The following is a 19,004-nucleotide window of genomic DNA, read 5'->3' as shown; positions in this document are numbered from 1 at the left end:
GCAATATAACAAAGAGTGAAAAATTTAAGGGGGTCTGAATACTTTCCGTACCCACTGTATATATATATATATATAGTTATGTCCCTTTAGTTCTATTTCTGTGTTTTCTTTTGTTTTGGGAAGTGTTTGTGTGTCTCTGTCCAGGAAGATGACCGATTAGTTCCTGCAGTCTAATTGGTGGTCAGCTGACTTCTAGCTGCCTATAAAAGCCTCCTTCATCACTTTCTGCATCAGCCTTGTGCTCACTCACTGTGTTTGCCCTGCTAGTTAGTTACAGACTGTGTTAGCAAGACTGAGAATATCTTTGTGTGTTCATTCGAGTGCGTCTGTGAGAGATTGATTCCTGTTTGTTAGTTTTCTTAGCCCACTCATTCGTAATACAGACCACCGCATGTTCTTTGACCTTGATTCTGGATTGCCCGTTTGCTCACCTTTGTAAATAATTGTACATAACGCTCTGGGGAAGTAGGGAGACCAACGCCATTTTTGTTGGATTGTTTTTGGATAGGGAGGTAGGGAAGTAATTGTATTTTCTTTTCTTTTCTTTTGTGAACGAGGATAGTTAGAGGTATATGAATTAGCTGGTTTTTGTTTGTTATTTTGGCCTTGTCGAAAGAGTGTCGTACTCTTTCATGTTGTGCCCTTACCCTAGACGAGGCGTAACAAACAAACACACATATATATATATATAATATGATATGATTTAAATCATACCTCTGTGTCATTGGTAGTGTACTTCTTGTCATCAGAGTAGGAAAAGCCGACACCTGCTGGTGACTCCAGGTATAAGACATTTGCAATCTGGAAATACAGTTAGTACAATAAAGCTGGTTTGCTATAGCCAAGAATAAAAGAGCATGAGAGCATGTGACTGGTTTAAGGAAGTGTCATAGTCCAGTTACCGAAAGTGCTGTTATAGGGTGAAAACTGGCCCTGTGACTCATTTCACACCACAGAAATAACTCATTTGGTAATGCTTAAGTAATTAAAAAAAAAAGAGACAGAATCCATACCTTGTTCCAAGAATAAGGATTATATTCCAGAGTTACACCGTCATCTTGGATCTGTGAATAACCAGAGAGAAGGGATAATGCACATTATTTAATGCATTTATGTTTTTAAATATTTAACTTAAGGTAATTGTGAACCATCAGTATGATTAAATAAAGAAGTGTACTGAATTCTCACCAGGAAAGGTCCGTGTTCTGTGAGCAAACCATCCAAGGAGCTGCATCCTGGTCCTCCGTTAAGCCACAGAACAACCGGACTACCAGCCGGATCTTTCTGAGACTCAACAAACCTGATCAAGAGGAACAGAGCACAATAATGGTGGACATTTACATTCGGGAATTTTCAAAACCATTCTTAGGGTCAATTAAATTAAAGTGAAAGTCGAGCTTACCAGTAGTGAAGGTGTTTGTTATCTGCCACATTGAAGTATCCAGAATAATGCTTGAAGCTGGGCTGTTTTGAAAGTCCAGGAAGATATTTGATCTCATCTGCATCTGGAGCCCCAGAAACCTCCAGCACCCCCAGCAGCAAACACACCAGCACAAGATGCATCTGAAACACAGGAAATCACCACAGTTACTAACATAACCTTCTAACAGAACAGAAAACTCATCCGTTATAACAATCTGAAGCAAAGAGGGCACCAAAAACCAAAGGAACAACCATGTAACTGTTCATGTAACTCAGAACACTAACCAGGAAATTAAGTGTTTATCCGACAATGACGGTGGAAATCTGAGGCATGGACTGATATTATTCAGCAAAAGAAAGATTAAAATTGTTCACAGTGTTATTTTATTAGTCTTACCTTTTCAGGCGAGGGAGCCAAACTGTTAACCGGCTAGTAAATTGTTTAAGTATTGCCAAAATTCATGTGACTCCAACAAGTCACATGATGTTTTGCGTCCGCTGTGTCAAAATAAAAGCATACGGCATTTAAGCTGTCAAATATTCTAAAAACTAAGAAAACAACCTATAAATAAACAATAATTTTTATTTTCATATCCACATTGAGGCCAGTATTGGAAATACATTATAAAACACTTTTTGTGCTAATTTTGTGAACGTAAAACAACGATAGATTAAAAATAAAAGAATACGTTTATACATTTTTAATACAATTTATACTTTAATTTTTAAGATACCATGTACTTCTAAATGTATTATTTTTATTTTGTATTTGCAAGTCGGTCTAAACAAAAATCAAGGACTTTTTTTTTTTAAAAACAATTATTTGTACAGCAATCGTTGTTTTTCAAAGGAAGCTTCTAAATGTATTATTTTTATTTTGTATTTGCAAGTCGGTCTAAACAAAAATCAAGGACTTTTTTTTTTAAAACATAATTATTTGTACAGCAATCGTTGTTTACAAAGGAACTTTAGAACTGGTACTTTTATTTTGAAAACATCGTCTCTAAGCAACTCGCAGTTCCGCACAGGATCACCGCAAGGTTGCGGCAGTTTAGCAGCGGGTCTTTCATTGTAATTGTTCGCACAAACGGGACGCCACGAAGAAAATCACCGGATAGTTTCTCGGTTCTCATGGTAACGGTAAGGCTTCGCTTCCATGATCTGACAAAACTCTTCTAATGAATCGAAAATTCTAGCGCTCCAACGGCATTCGTTGTTTTAAATGTAAGCTAGCTTGTTAGCCGCCGTGTGAGTCGAAGCATCGATTGTTCTTTTCGATTATTGAAAGCCGTAGATGTAGTTTTGGTAGTAAGTACGCAATGTTTGAATCGTTCAACTGGAACACAAACGCACTCGAGTGAAAAAAACAAAACCCTCGCACGGGCGAATTCTACTGTGCGAATTTATGGAGCAACATGGCGTCTGCTCGAATCCCACATTAGCAGAAGTGTGCGCGGTTTTCCGTACAGCTTTCAAACCCACGGAATATGGACGATATGGATTTTTTTCACAGGAATACGCGGTCTCTTTCTTTTGCAGTAACGTGCCCGTTCTTTTAGACTGTTTAATCTCGCGTGACGTCACGACACTCTCTCAAAATGGCCGAAGCGTTGGTGCGGCGCCAGGGTTGCCAGGTTTTCACAACAAAACCCGCCCAGTCGCGTTTCGAGGAGGTCCCCTGTTAAAAGTCGCGTTACGGGGTGTAAAATACACGTTTTGTGGCTGGGTTCCCCTGGTAAAATTCGCATTCCAGTGGCTAAATATCACGTTATTGAGGTCGCTTCAACCCGCGGACATGAAAAACAAGTATCCCATTTCCGCGGGAAAACGACGGACGTGACGACACTGTTTGGCGATGACGAGGATATCATGCTTATCCATTTTCTCTTGTTGCCCGTTTTCATTGTCTCTACCTTTTGAATAATAAACAGCACTGTAAATATGACAGTGGAGGCTGATAGACAGTGTAACAGAGTATTAAAATACTAAATCACACGACATTTTATCGTAGCAGTTAATTGTTTTGAATATTTGAACAATGCAAGACAGTAGGAACTGGTGTGTCTTTCAGGCTTTACTTCTTGAACATGTAATATTACAAGTATTAATGTATTAAATTTTGTAATGGAGTGTCAAAATCCTAAAACATAAATGTACACCGCAAGTCTAGTAAGATTTTTAATGTGTTTTAAACAAGTCTCTGTTGTTCAAGGCTACATTTATTTGACCAAAAATACAGAAAAAAACTAATATTGTGAAATAATATTATTGCAATTTAAAATAATGGTTTTCTATTTTGATATACTTTAATATATAATTAACTCCTGTGAATTTTCAGCATCATTACACCATTTTACTGTATTCTGATCAATTAACGGCAGCCTTGATGAGCAGAAGAGACTAAAAACATTACAAATCTTACTGATCCCAAACTTTTTAACGGCCAACACTAACATGCATTTAACTTGTATAAAGACCTGATTTGATCATTTTATTTTAATTGATTTTAATATTAAGTTTTAAAACCGTTGAACTCACCCTTTGAGATTTGTTATAAGAAATGCTGTCAAAACTTTCCTATTATGTTGCACACTTCCTGTCTCTAATTTTTAAGAGTGCAGTATATAGTGTCTTGTAATCTGATTAAATATTATAATCCAAAATTCATGTTTTCACTCTCCATTGTTGGCTCTTTCAGACAGTTGATATTCTTGAGGTAGAGTCTTGTGAAAAAAGTGAAAAATCATTTAGGTGGAATGACCAGCAGCAATCGCCTGGTAAGGTGTTGAGCAGCTTTGAAAACTCAGGGTATGATGATAAAGCATTGCAACTTACCAAAATGTCACCAGAATGCCGAAGTGGCCCACAAAGACTACAGCATCTGTGAGCTCTTACCGTCCTGCTGCTATGACAAAAAGATGCACAATAACAAGCGGCCCGAGAAACTGCATGACGATTCCTTTCAGATGTGCGTTGTAGTGGATAATCAGATTTGGTCAATTCAATGCTTTATTGTAGAGAAAATATTTGATGACCCCTTGAACCATGATGTCCAGTGTCCACAATGTTGACTGACTGACTTTGGTCCATCATTTTCTTCAAGCATCGCCTTTATGTTGTGGATACCGAAGTTAGCGAATTTTTAAACTTTGGACAACTTGCAAGACATTTTTGGGGAGCATTTTATGTTCATCCCCAAGAACTACTCTTAACTACTCTTTCAGGTCTATTCAAGATTTGATGTTATCTTCAACGACGAGCTCTCGTATTTTCCGCTGCGTGCTCCGTGGAAACCCGTTTGTGGTCAGTTCTTCCAACAGGTTTTCCTTTCACCTTCACCCACATTCCTTCAACAAATACTTGAGAAATATGTTTCATTTAAAAGAGCAATTTGAGGGAGCGTCTTTGCAAGAGAATGTTGCAGACTTCAAGTGCAGCTGCAAAATCCAAGGCCTCACTAAGCCAAAAAGTTACTTTTATTTTCAACATTTTATTTGGTGTGAATGACTGTAAAGTGTTCATATGTCACTCGATCAGGCAGCAAAACACAGCATGTGAATTACACTGTACTTAGAAATTCTACTTGTTGTGAAGTTTCTCAAGTTTGTCTTTAAAGTCAACATGAAACTTCATTGGCACAGTATTTTAGGATTATAGGATATTCAATTAGATAATTATTCAATCAATCAATCTACATTCAGACCTGAGTGCTATATATTAGTAGGGATGCACCGAAACCATTTTTTCAGAGCCGATCCGATACCAAAAATTCTGAGTATCGGCCGACACAGATCTGATACTAGCGCCGTTTTTTTTAAAATCAGTGTAGAATTTCTATACCTCTGTGTGTTGACCTGATCATCACTCTTTTGTGTTGAACACAATCTACTAAATATAGACAACTTCATCATTATACAGAAAAATAACAAATTCTAAAATATAATCATAATCTATGACAGAAATACTATTATAAATTAGATTAGTGGATATTTCAGCAGCAAAAGTGACTCTAGAAAAATCACGAGTGCACAATTTTATAAAATCTAAACATTTAGTGAAAAAACATTTAGTGGGGAACAAATAAAATTGAATAAGTGTAGGACTAAATCTGGTAAAATATTACACATTGCACAAAGGGAAGAGATTGATGCGTAGCGCATTACATATCACAGCAGATTTAAATTTCAGTTACTGTGCGCGTGAAGAACAATTCATAGTGCTCTCTACTCCAGTGTTGTGATCTAACAGATAGCCGGTAGAAAGTAACATGATTTAGAAACAGCACTAAACTCCAGCAAGATAAAGTCATTTTATGCAAAACCATTGATCTACAGATCAAGTATAATAATAGGAACATTAAATCATCTTGGAGAGAGTTTCATTGTCTTGACTGTCATAACCGAAGGCGACACGCAGTTTTAATACTGAATGGAGGATGACAGACATCTGTAAATATTCATCTGTACCTCACATTAAACTATGGAATGGCTTCAGAAGACTTGGAATATAGTGCACGGAAACTTTATGGTGCGTTATAATGTTTTTGTGCCTTTTGGGGTGCTTAACAATAACACAGAATAGTATACGCAGAATATCGGATTTGGATCTGACACCCGATCGGGCAGAAAACGGCAGTATCGGAGCCGATACCGATACTGAGTATCGAATCGGTGGCGCATCCCTATACATGATGATATGTATTAAGTTTTCATGTTGACTTTTAAAGACTTCTGCGGTGTTTTGTTACTTTGTCCAGTCATGTTACCTTTGGAATCTCTCTTTTCTTACATGTCGATGCATCATCAATTTCAAGACCTTGGGGGAAATATAGCTAATCAAATAGTCTTGTAACTAAAATCACCTGCAAGCGTTCCTTGAAAACGGGCCGTTGAACCTAAAGCTCATAGAGGCATGTCGCACAGAAGAAGCCGGAGTAGTACACCACCCTTGTACAACACCAACAGCAATGACCCTCGTGACCTGGAGCGAAGGATTTTTGTTGGAAATTTGCCCACGGCACACATGGCGAAGAAGGACATGGAGGATCTGTTCAGGCCATATGGGAAAATACAGGGTTAGTAGCGTCAAAGACTTATTTAGACGTTTCGGAAAAATTTATTTTATAGTGTTCGCTACAATTGGTTTTAAATAATTTGATCCACAGTTCTTTAGACTATGGTTGCGATTTGCTGAAAGCAAGGGAAGCTTAGGCCAAAAATCCACAAAGAAGCGCCTTTTTGCGTAAAACGAAAATGATTGTTCCTTTTTCCAGCTTTGTCCCTGTTTCGTGGGTATGGATTTGTGCAGTTTGAGCGAGTGGAGGATGCTGAGGCCGCTAAAGCCGGACATAACGGTCGAATTTATAAAGGTTATAAACTAGGTAAGGTCTGATTTAGTATTAAACACTAGAGTGATTTGGGGAGTTGTTACATCACGTTTTAGAGTAAATCATAGGACCAGTTATTTGTATGACTGCAATTTTACTGTAATAACCACAATGTGGTGAATCTAATAAAGCCAAACATTAACTTAAAGATGATCCTCATGCAAATTGCACATTAGTTTTTTCTCCACTCAGCGTTTTGTGTCATGAGATTTCGTACATGTTATTAATAAAAGCTATATATCTAATAGAACGTTTCACAAATAGGCTGCATATTGGTATCCTTTGACTTTTTGAAATGAATTAATATGCAAATCCCATGTTTTCCCGTCTCACTGGTCTTGTTCATCTTGACTGAAATTATAATCTTCCTGACTGTAATTAAAATCACACAATAGTATAATTTTGATGCCATTTGTTTTATTGGGTAATGCTTTAATTTAATTTGTACTTATTTTTTAAAGAGATCCATTAGGGCTGCACAATTAATCAAATTTCTAATCGCGATTACGATTACAGATGCCACAATTACGTAATCGTTCAAAGTCCACTTATGCTATTCTGAGTGCTTGTGGGTTTTCTTTCTTTCTACAGGTTAACTTAAGTTTTTCCATTGTTTTAAATTTAGTATAACATTATAATATCATGCATATTTTTACTTTTTTTTTTTTTTATTAATATTATTTAAAGAAGAAACCAATCCTATGTATAGTTGACATTTGAGGCTTAATGCTATAGAAAAGCAATAAAAGTTTTTCAGTTAGAGTGTTTTCAGCTTGTTTATTTTCATATGAAAATATGGCATGCAGTTGCTTCAAACAATGGTATAAATGTCATTCAATGTAAATTGTGATAATTGTCATTAATAATCACAATTACAATTTCAAGGGAACAATGGACAATTATGGTTTTTGTCATAATCGTGCAGCCCTAAGATCCATGGAGTATTATACCCTATTTGTGCAAAGCGCCATTTATTGTTAGTGGTCTATAAGGTAAGATAAGAAGATCATTCGAGAGGTGTTTAATAAGTGTGTACAGCTGGGGAATATCAAATACTGACGTAAACATGATGCACAGGTTCACAAGATCCTTTGCTGCTTTTTTCACAAACGTTGTTTTTTTTATTTTTAACTGCTATTGACATTTTGGAAATTTCTAAATGCAATTTAGACAACTTGTTTAGATTCATACAATGCAGAATGTGAAATGTTGGTCCTCTCAGTAAAAGAGAAAGAAAAAACAAAACCAAAACTCGTTTGGCTCTGAAATATTCCCGTCTTTTGTCATATTGAACGTTTGGATTGGTTTATTTGCAGATGTAAATATGGCAGCGGAGAGACGACAGAATAAATCCAGGTCAAGCCCTCCCCGCAGGTAAAGTATCGCTGGGATTTTTGCTAATGAAGACGACCTCTGTCAAGAATTTTGGTAAACGTTTTTCGCTCCACAATGGAATTCATCAAAAGTACTAAAATGCATCGATATCATTGTCGAGTGCGCAAAAACGGTTCGATCTATATTTCTCGTGGCTCTTCGGTTTTTAGTTTGTTCTAATTATTTTCTTTACCTTTTTCCTCACTTTTAGTTGTGTCAGAATTAACTGAAATAAAGTTGAAAGGGTAATTTGAGTACATTTCCCTTGGTGTGTCTTTGTCTAAACGGTGTGTTACTCATTCTATTCACTTACTATGCACGGTTTTCGAAATCGTCCTCCGACAATAGCTGCTTCCTGCTGGAGCCTTCATCGACATTCCAATTAACACTCACTTAGCATTAAAACATTCCCAAAAACCTAATTATTTAATGTACTCAAGTGGGATGGAAACAATTAAAACTAATTTATGCAGTTCATTCAATTGTTGGATGTTTTATTTATATTTGGAGGTTGGTGTTTTTCTTTCCAGTCCATTCATCGTCACCACCTCAGTTTTAAAAGAAAATAATTTGAGACTTAATTATTTTGCGGTCGTGGAACAGTGCGGTTCGTAAAGTAGTTTTAATATTAAAAACTCGTACTTAAACCAACAAACAAAAAATCCTGAAACCTACCGTTCATTTTACTTACATTTGACTTTCGGAAACTAAAAGATGGACCCTGGTTTTCATGGTTACCTCAAAAAGCAATGTTTGACATCTTTCCCATATATATTCGCAGTTTGCGAAGGTATGTTTTATAAGAGAAATGATGTGAATTTTGCGACCGGTTGGATTAATTTTCGGCACCACCCTCTCATGTCTGCTCTGCGGCAACATGACTGAAACGAACTCTGAAAGTGCTTAATTGAATGAGATTTTCTGGTAAAAATAACTTGTTACATTTGCTTACAGTGTTTTGTTTTTACCATTTCACTAACATAATGTCTTTTAAGTACTTAATGGTAAGATTTTGTCTCAGTGAGGTGTCTAATTGAGCTGTTAGTGTTTGGGGTTAAGTGTTTAGTTGGCATGTGTTGACTGAGTGCATTTTGTCTGTTCAGGCCAGCCAGCTCTTACGTGGACAGTCGAGAGCCCCGTCCCCGTTCTCGGTCCCCGGTGCATGGGCGAGATTCTCGAGACCACCGTGACAGTCGAGAGATGAGGGGCGATAGCCGTGAGCTGCGTCCCGGTCCACCTCGAGAGCATGATGCTAGAGGGCCGCCCGATGAGCGACACGTGGGCTCAGAGAGCAGGGAGAAAGATCCTTCCTACAGGTGCACTCACAATGCATTTGAGCTGTTTTGCATGTTTGCATTTATATCTCTCGTTTTCCTGTGTTGCAACATCATCTAAACAACATTACTGTGCTTCCACAGAGAGGAAGGGTATGATCGTTATTACCGCGGAGAGTACGACTATTATCGGAAGAAAGAGGAGCCGTACCCAGAGCGCTTCAGAGAACCCTGGAACGGCAGGAGAGAGTCTGAGGGTTGGTTTGATCGTTTACGACCATGAAATAAAGCCGATTTATTTAATAAAGAAAATTAATTCTATTTTTAATAAGATTTTTTTTTTTAAATTGTGACCAGGGTAATTATAGTTAACTAAATCAATAAAAAAAACATTTGTTGTTTGAAATAAAATACAGGTCAACTGAAATAAAATAAAAAAATAAAAACCTTGAAATTATTTTATTTCAGCTAGTTGTAATATTTTCAGTTTTGTTTAGTTTAACTCGAAGTACTAAAATAGCTAAAACTAAATAAACTAATACAATTTTAAATATATAGATATTTTAAAAACAAAAAAGAAAATGACAAAAACAATAACTAAAACTAACTGAAATAAAGTGAAAACAAAATAAAATTAAAATAATTGAAAATATTAATAGAAACTGTAATATCAAGGATACTAAAATAACACTGATTGACAAGTTTTTCTTCCAAAGTTCTTATTGTAATGCTCCTGTACAAAGGTTTTTGTTTTTTACTGAAAAATCTCTTTTTTTTCTATTTAAATAAGAAATAGTGAAAGGCAGTAGAACAAATACTACTATGACACTTTTTGTTGTTTTTGCTTTAAGGCAGGGTCTCCAAACTCAGTCCTGGAGGGCCGGTGTCCTGCAGAGTTTAGCTCCAAGCCTAATTAAACACACCTGAACCAGCTAATCAAGCTCTTACTAGGCATAGAAACTTCCAGTCAGGTGTGTTTAGGCAAGTTGGAGCTAAACTCTGCAGGACACCGGCCCTCCAGGACCGAGTTTAGACAGCCCTGCTTTAAGGTAATGGGAATTTTGTGTGAATGCAAAAATCTTAGAAATCCTTAAAATATTTCAATATAAAAATATTTTTTCTTTATTTTGGTGATATGAAAACACAGACATGATACATGCTATTTGAGGTTGCGCTAGTGTTCTAACAGTCATTGTCAGCAGCATTGGTAATTCAGTTGGGTCAGTTTAAAGCGAACCAAAGTTTAATTTACATGCACACAGTTTTTGTCACAGAGGGAGCGGAGGAGGAGTATACGTGAAAACTTTTAAGTGTTTGGTTCTGAATTTACAGAGGAGCGGGTGCGTCCTGAAGAGCGCCGGAGGAACGAACTTTACCGGCAATATTATGAAGAGCTGCAGAAGCGCTATGATGCTGAGAGACCAGTGGACTGTTCCGTCATAGTCGTCAACAAGCTGCAAAAGTGAGTCCTGTGACTATGATCTTGAACACTGATTAAAACATCAGATGTTTTATTGGAGAACCAGTTACATTCTCTGCTCCGTGTTTGCGTGCAGGGAATATGCCGAGACGGTGGGCAGGAAGGTTCGGGATCTGGGTATGGTGGTGGATCTCATCTTCCTGAATACAGAAGTGTCATTGACTCAAGCTCTGGAGGATGTGAGTCGGGCTCGTACGCCTTTTGCCATCATCATCACCCAGCAGCACCAAGTACACCGTTCCTGTACAGTCAACATCCTCTTTGGGACCCCACAAGGTGTGTGTCCTTCCACGAAGAGTTTGAAGCCAATTTACTTGCTAGCCGGAAAAATCCAATGCAATTCAACACCACAACTACTCCAAACCAGAGCAATGTTGATAGAAGATTGCAGTACACGATTTTAGATGTTCACACAGCACTATATAAGCCATAATCAACATTTTAGATGACCACAGCATACTCTTGTTGCAGAGCACAGGAACATGCCCATGCAGGATGCCATGGTGCTGGTGGCCCACAACTTTGACTCCTTTAAAGTTGAACACCGTGCTAAAGAAAGGGACGAGTTAGCGAGGAAGGCGGCCAAGATGGCTGATGAGGTGTTGATGAGGGAACCTGACAGAGAGGGTCATCCCACCTCCGTTCTGACCCACATCACGCTGCTGTCCGAGGGCAGGTAGGTCAACAAATACTGGCGTTCAAAAGTTCGGGGTCGGTAAGATCTTTTAATGTTTTTTTTTTTATTTTAGAAAAGTCTGCATTTATTTGATCAAAAATACCATAAGAATGGTTAAATGGTAACTTTTTTTTTGTAATATGTTTCTGTGTTTACTTAATACCTGGGAAATATTTTAAACAGTGTTCACTTAAAGATCAAAGATCAGTTTTAATTTCTGTTCATTCAAATATGGAATTTTAAAAAATGTGTACAGGAGCTTTTTTTTTGCTGCATTATTGAAATTGGCATTGAAACTCAGGACATTTTACTGGTGTTAAGTGTCAAATATAATAGTTCGTCTTTGCATCTCTCAGGTTTATGACTCCAGATGAGTTGGCCAGGCTAATGGACTATCTGAGAGACAAACGTGATCGTCTTGTCAGAGGCAGTACTGACACAGGTAACTCCATTAGGTGTTTTAAACTCAATGCTGTGTTACGCTTTACCCATCAAGCCTTACCCTTCACTGTTTCTGGTCTCTCTAGTCACACACCCTCCATCAGCGACCCACGAACCCTCTCAGCCCACACAGGCTCTATCTGCTCCAGCTCAGCCCGCGTACACCAGCCTGTCCCTTCATTCCACCCACCTGACCCCTGCGTCCGCCCCTGCCGCCACCAACCAACAGCAGGAACTCCAGGCTAAGATCCTAAGCATCTTCAACAGCGGCACATCTTCAGTGTCCAGTCCTGCTCCAGCAGCCCAAATACAGGGTTACGGCTCCAGCCTCGGCCCTCAGACCACCGGGCTCCAGTCTTCTCACGCCGCCCCTTCCCCCGCTGGCGGCATGCCCAAAATCGCTGCTGTCCAGCCGCAGAGCAGCATGATGAACCCTCGGCCTGGCCTGAGGCCTCCTGGAGCTCGTATGGCCGGGCCAACAGGCCCCCCGAGACCAGCGGTCACCACAGGCACCGGGATCAACTTTGACAACCCGAGTGTGCAGAAAGCCTTGGATACGCTCATCCAGAGCGGACCCATTAACCACTTGGTGAATATGGGATCTGTGGGTCAAGGGACCCGGTCAGCACAGGGAATGGGCCAAAGCATGGATCCAGCGCCCATGTCCCATTATTCCCGCCATTATTGAAATGAATAAATCTGATACGAATTGAGAAGTCAGCATTGCTCTGAATTATCATAAATTATTTTTTGCTCCTGTGTAATTTGTGATAAATTTGTGAGTTTTATGTGAAGTCATGGTTTTCTGGTTTTACGGTTTATTAGATTTTTTTACTCTAGTGTGTTAGATGAAAACAGAGCATGATTGATTGTGTAATTCTGCATCATTAGATAAGAGAATTTCTGTTGTTTTATATGGAATTGGTGCATTGTATATACCAGCCAACTTCTGACTTAATACATTCATTTTTAGATACAGAAATTTTTGTCTCTCTTGAATTTGTTTCTCCAGAGTAGTTGTGTCCTACCTATAAAGGCTGAAATACAAGATACACAAATATTTTTTACCCCGATTTGCAGTCTGGACGCAAAGTTGTGGAAAGTCAACGCCAGTCTACAGATTTTGGGCTGTTGACAATTCACAGAAATCCATGTAGTGTATGATGGGCACAGACTGTTTTTTTTTTTTTTAATCTTCAGACTGAATTTTAGACATGTTTGATATTTTGAACTGATTTTAAGACATTTAATTTGTCATGCGTCTACTGCATACTTAAAATAAAGTTGCTTTATTGGCATTGATGGTTCCATGATGAACTTTTAACCCACTCCTGCACCCAGTCTGTAAATTCAGAAGCAAACCTCATCACTGGAAAGTTTTCGTGCAAACTCTTTTCTCTGCACTCTTAAAAATAAAGGTTCTTTATTGGCATTGATGGTTCCATGAAGAACATTTAACGTCCATGGAACCTTTCCATTCCACAAAAGGTTGTTTACAGTGGGTAAAGGTTCTTTAGATTATTAAAATGTTCTTCACACTAAGGAAAAAAACGGTTAAGAACTGGTACTGAAAGGTGCTTTAAGGGATCCAAAGATGGTTTTTCTATTGCATTGCTGCAAAAACACTTTTTAGTTCGTTTATTTTTAAGTGTAGCAACAAGGCGCATGTTGTTGAGTGTTCAGAACAACTTAAGTCGTTTAGTATACGATGCCCAGTTTTTCTTTAAAACAATTTTCAAATTGGCAAGTATATGATGCCTAGTGTTTTAAAATCTCTTCAGATTTGAAGTAGTGTATTCCAGTCTTAATTGATGGGATGAAGCATGCTCTTCCATGTCAATCTGAGTTTTTGCTTATTCATGCTGCAGAAATAACATGCCATACCGTGTGCATGTAATACCCGAGATGACATGCTATATTTTCCTAAATATATCATAAAACAGAAGATGCTACGCTGGAAACTCAGTTCACTGCTCCACGTGACCTTATATTAAACATCAAATAAATTCTGATTAGCTGTGACTGGAATTGTGCACCTTTTTCATTTTTAGTGCATTTTTTTTTTTTTGTTGCTGGAAATTATGCCTGGTTTACATGAAATGCCAAATTCAACCTTTTTGTTTAAAGGTAAGCAACACTTGGCATCTTTAATTAATACACCATTACTAGAATGAATCGATTTAAAGAAGTATACACAGTATTTCGTTTACAGAGGAAGATCACAACTCTTACCGTCTCTGCTCCAAAATCCGGCCACAAATGCTCTTTAGAGGCCAGAGGACTTCTGTCAACACTTTCATGTGACAACTTAAATTGGTTGACTTCGCACCAATAAACAAGAAATTCTTCAAAAGAACTGACTTTGAGAAATGTTTCAGATTGCCCAACATGCGATGGAACTGGGTTCAAGATTGACTAGTCAACAGTGAGGTTTACTGGTTAATCTAGACGCTTGTTTTGATATTTCTCAGCAATTCCAGTGCTTTAGCTGACAGTTTTCACAGTAAAACCTCCTCAGAAAAGTCACTCAATCACAGCCAGTTCAAGTCTTGGAGTCTCTACTAATGAGCTCATGATATTAATCAGGTGTGTAGTATAAATGATGGAGTGTTGAAGAATCGCAGGACCAGGATTGAGATTTTGAGCCTTCGAAAACCTGCTCGGAATAAGGACTCGATCATATAATCTGTAATAAAATGGTATTCGTTTATTGCATTTTGTGCTGACAAATCTATAAAATGGAATGGGAGTTTTGCAGAAGCCATAGAGATGAAGCATTTGAAATGTAAGATAAAACTACATTATTTTCTTTATGTACCATGAAACACAATAGATTATACTCATTATTAATCTTTTAAAAATATTCAACTTACACTGACAAAAAATAAACACCGCAACACTAACTAGTTCTGCTATATTTACAGGACTCACATCTGCTGCGTGTATGTCACTGTACACACACTTTCACACATACAACTGAAAAACACACGGGAACACACTAATATGACCATAAAATCCCGGAACAGACAAAAAGAAAAAGAAAATTGCTATTTCTCCACTACATCGCCTTTCAAATGTTCATACAAAATGTTTTAATTTCAAATGAATCAAAAACAAGCCTGAGGGATTCAGCCATTTTCCATGCAAAACTAATGTTCTGATCTAGAATTAATTGCGCTATCGTCTGCAAACCGTGAAATCAGTGAATTGCCCAAAGCGAGTGATTCAATAACTCACATCGTTAGCCTTTCAGAGAAGCAAAGTCAAGACAAAGTAGGATTTTGTTTGTACATTTTTCTTATAGTCGTCTCGGATTGTTTACTTCAGCAATATCTAACTTGCAGTTGTGCTGTAAAAAAGCAATAAGCCATGAAATCTGCGTTTCCAATCAAATTAGTAGGGAACTCAGTGTTTTTAAAAATGCATTTTCAGACAGTCAAATTACATGTGAGCTACACTGACATCAGTTAAAACATTTTTTAGCTATATATTTTAATATTTTAGTGAATATCCACTGAAATATTTTTAGTCCTTTTAGCTTAATTTGAGTGCTTGAAATCGGCCCTAGAATTAAAAACTAGATTTTTTTAATGAGATAATATTAATAAAGATGAAATAAATAAATTGCATAACATAAGCATTGCACTTTTTTTTGTTAACATATAGCTGCCAATTTGTGTATTTAAGGCATGAGTACAAACCGGTGTAAATGATGATTTTACTGCTAAACAAAACAAACCCTCACGTTTCTTTTTAATTCATTCAGAATGACAGTTTGCAGTAGACTAAACACATACCCAGGTTAACTTTGGTAATCAGTTCTTCTTTAAATAAATGAATACACTGATAACTGTAGTAAAAGCAAAATGGGTTTTGTCTTGGCTAAATTAACTACCTATAGTAAAAATAGACTCCTTTAACCAATCAATATTCATTCACACTAAGATACTAGTTGATCCAAAGAAACCGTTGTGTACAACAAGAACACCAAACATCTGGTAAAAATGACACATTTACAATTAAAAGTACTGAAATAAACTGGTGTGAACATAATACTGTATGTACAGTATATATATATATCAGCTTGTTCAGGATAATGTGCATGCGTTGAACAGGACAACGGACCCAGGTCCTGGCTCTATTTCAACTGGTTCAGATGGATTTGATTCAGATTTCAACATTTGGACTTTCACAGAGCTTCACACGTTCATCATTCACATGCATGAAGAGCTGTACAGTTTTCACCAAAGTTACTGGAATGTCAAGCAAAACATATACAAGCCTTCAGGTGACTTCAGAGGTAAACGTCATGGAAATAAACTCTCAAAAATAAAGGTCTGACAGTCTAACGCCTTTTTAAACTATTTTCTGGTGCTTTAAAGAACCTAGAAACCAAACCGATTTGATCTGAAGAATCTGCAGGAAACATCAAGAACTTTTTCATAGAGTGTAGGATTAATAAAATGAAGCAAGATTTCCATTTTTTTTTTTTTTTTTTGAAGAACATCCAATGGCGTGGGTCAAAATTCAGAACCGAGTTCAGACTGTTATTCAGAGCCCTTTCCTTCCCAAGATGTGTTGAACGCCTCGGTATTCCTTGGCGAAGGAATACACATGATTTCTTTTTTGCTACACACAAGCCAGGTATTCATCGTGAGATGTTGAAGAAAGGAAAAAAGACTGTGAATGTGATGAGTCCACTGTCAGTTTGAATAGAGCCAAGCCCAGCAGTGGAAGCGCTTGTTTATAGTCTTTTTATACGGTTATCACATCAAAACAGTTCTTGTAGGTTTGGAAATGACGTAGGGATTGAAAAGTTGGAGGAATGGAAATGTCAAGGAGGTGTTACCACATCAACTCAGTGATTCGTATTAGAAATATATCTTCTTTTTTTAACATCTATGTATACTCTTTTCATCATTAATTACAAGAAATGCTAGAAATTCATGCCAAATAAACAGCAAACACACTTTTTTTATAGCATAATAAAATCAATCTTCAGGTAGTATGCTACCGCAGCAAACAAAACTCTGTCCGGTCTGCGATAACGAGGCCCTACGGCCGATGCAGTACACACTCTCGCCACTAGAGGCATCAGCGTTAAATGGATCTGGCATGCTCATGATTCTGGCAACTCAATCGTCACTGTCACCATGGACGTAAATAACATTAACTCGTATAAAGTGCATTTCTATCTCAGCCACCATAGAACAGATGTGACACACACTCTAGCATACGAAGCGTGCCGATGAACTCTATGAGAAGCAGAATTGTGGGCGAACTAACAACTTAAAATATGCCATACGTACCATTTCCCGTGGAAATCAATATTGCACGTTACCGCTGAAAACAAAAAAGTTCATTTTTTTCAGTGTGTACTAAAAGCATCCTAACAAATACAACAGGGAACGACAACCCTGTAGCTACAGTGTCTTCAGAGCGATATTATGTACAAAGCCAAAAACAACGCACAGTATCCCGCTAATCTAAGTGAACACGTAAGAATGCTAAGTTAAACATTTTGCCACAACAATCTGAAAAAGCTGCCCTGACATTATTCCAGAAACTGCTCTTTTCACATTTACGAAAATCAAAATTTTCCAACACACAAAAGAAGCGTATCGTAAGTGTTTGTTAAAAACATCGTTAAGTGAACTAATTGTCGAAATGTCATCACAGGCTCAGTCTACGCAGGCAGTATTATGTTAAAAAATGCGTCGCGTTTCGACATACGTTTTGCGTTTTGTTCAGATTCAGTGAACATTGTCGTCACTTTAAATTACCACTTTTTAACGGAAAATAAACGAAATAAAACATGTTAAAGCTGATAATATAAGGCTGAAGTCGTTTTCAATACAAACGCTAGAAGTGGTATGCAATCTCAGCATCAACCCCTCCCCTCGTTAATATACCTTTAAATATTTAATCTTTCGCTTTATGTACAAGCACAATCCATATCTGTTTATACACTAGCAGCAGCATTCATATCTTATGAGAGGTTTTCCCATGTTTAAACATAAAATAATCTGTAATATCTTCATAAACTACCGTATATACGTTCTTACCAGTGACATTGAAGTTATATATACATATATATGTATATCTACTGTATATATTTGTGTTTATATATATGTATATATGCAGTTATTGGTATTTCTGCTAAAAAAAAGACTGTATAAAATAGCCTATATCTCTACAAAAATAAATAATGCAATGAATATATGATTTCCCAATTTCACATGCATAATGCTCTCAAAAATACACTTTCTGATCTACTTTTCTATGGTCAAAACATCATTTTGCAAACAATCTCGGGCTAATTTTGCATCTCAAGTCTCATTTTGTGATTTGGCTAATGCATTAGTCGCACTGCATAGAGTTCAGATTTCTGGATGCTAATCAATCTATAATGCTTTATAACAACTCAATCTAATGCTGCGTTCACGTCACATCAGAATTACCATAATTACCAAATGACAACCGAGAGTCTATTCTGAGCTGTTTATGGACTCAAAAATTATTCGTTCTTTAAAATCACACAAATTCACTTCTTGCAACAGCACAGTAACACAAAATCACATCTCAAAGAAAGCGTGCAACTGTAGCTTAAACGGCTGAAGCCGCTGCCATTTTGGATGTTTCTATATAAAGTCGTTTCCAACTTTGATATGATGTCAGTTAAAGAAATCAAGTTTCAAAGTCAGAAACTCTGAGGTGAGTGCAGCATTTGTTTAAAGTGACATTGTTATCAATATTGGTTTCTATTGACAATTCACATTTTCATTCACATGGCACGAGTGAAATCGAAGTTTGGCAATACAATCAGATACTATAATACTCTATATATAGCTCTGTAACATTTCCGGTGTAATATAATATAGATTTTGTCGATGATATAGCTAATTCCTACAGATTTGTCTGTAAATGCAACAAACATAGAGGTTTTCTTTA

At 37.3% G+C, this 19,004-nt stretch overlaps 2 protein-coding genes across 4 annotated transcripts in view; one reads left to right on the top strand and one right to left on the bottom strand.

Annotated features, from left to right (window-relative positions):
- ctsa (cathepsin A) overlaps positions 1-2,054 on the bottom strand; it is a 7,345-nt gene extending 5,291 nt beyond the window's left edge. Inside the window, exons 1-5 of the mRNA XM_016496763.1 lie at positions 1,820-2,054; positions 1,403-1,563; positions 1,189-1,300; positions 1,014-1,064; positions 715-801 (exon numbers count right to left, since the gene is read on the bottom strand). Of these exons, the coding sequence (XP_016352249.1) occupies positions 715-801; positions 1,014-1,064; positions 1,189-1,300; positions 1,403-1,563 (411 nt within the window). The 5' untranslated portion in view covers positions 1,820-2,054. The remainder of the gene's footprint in view (positions 1-714; positions 802-1,013; positions 1,065-1,188; positions 1,301-1,402; positions 1,564-1,819) is intronic.
- Positions 2,055-2,407: 353 nt separating this feature from the next.
- On the top strand, positions 2,408-13,351 carry ncoa5 (nuclear receptor coactivator 5). Of its 3 annotated transcripts, XM_016496755.1 has the most exons (11): positions 2,408-2,562; positions 6,236-6,496; positions 6,695-6,802; positions 8,125-8,182; positions 9,286-9,498; positions 9,601-9,713; positions 10,789-10,918; positions 11,013-11,212; positions 11,408-11,612; positions 11,969-12,054; positions 12,140-13,351. In XM_016496755.1, the coding sequence occupies exons 2-11, from the start codon at positions 6,334-6,336 to the stop codon at positions 12,739-12,741; spliced, it is 1,878 nt and encodes a 625-aa protein (XP_016352241.1). In that variant the 5' UTR covers positions 2,408-2,562; positions 6,236-6,333; the 3' UTR covers positions 12,742-13,351. The 3 variants fall into 3 exon arrangements, with proteins under 3 accessions (XP_016352241.1, XP_016352242.1, XP_016352243.1); XM_016496756.1 differs by lacking the exon at positions 6,695-6,802 and having other exon boundaries at positions 2,409-2,562; XM_016496757.1 differs by lacking the exons at positions 6,236-6,496; positions 6,695-6,802 and having other exon boundaries at positions 2,412-2,562.
- Positions 13,352-19,004: the final 5,653 nt, after the last annotated feature.

Source organism: Sinocyclocheilus anshuiensis, unplaced genomic scaffold (assembly GCF_001515605.1).
Source record: "Sinocyclocheilus anshuiensis isolate Anshui unplaced genomic scaffold, SAMN03320099.WGS_v1.1 scaffold522, whole genome shotgun sequence".
In the NCBI taxonomy this organism is placed as follows: domain Eukaryota; kingdom Metazoa; phylum Chordata; class Actinopteri; order Cypriniformes; family Cyprinidae; genus Sinocyclocheilus; species Sinocyclocheilus anshuiensis.
Note: the sequence above shows the minus strand (reverse complement) of the source record. Positions and strands in the feature narration are given on the sequence as shown.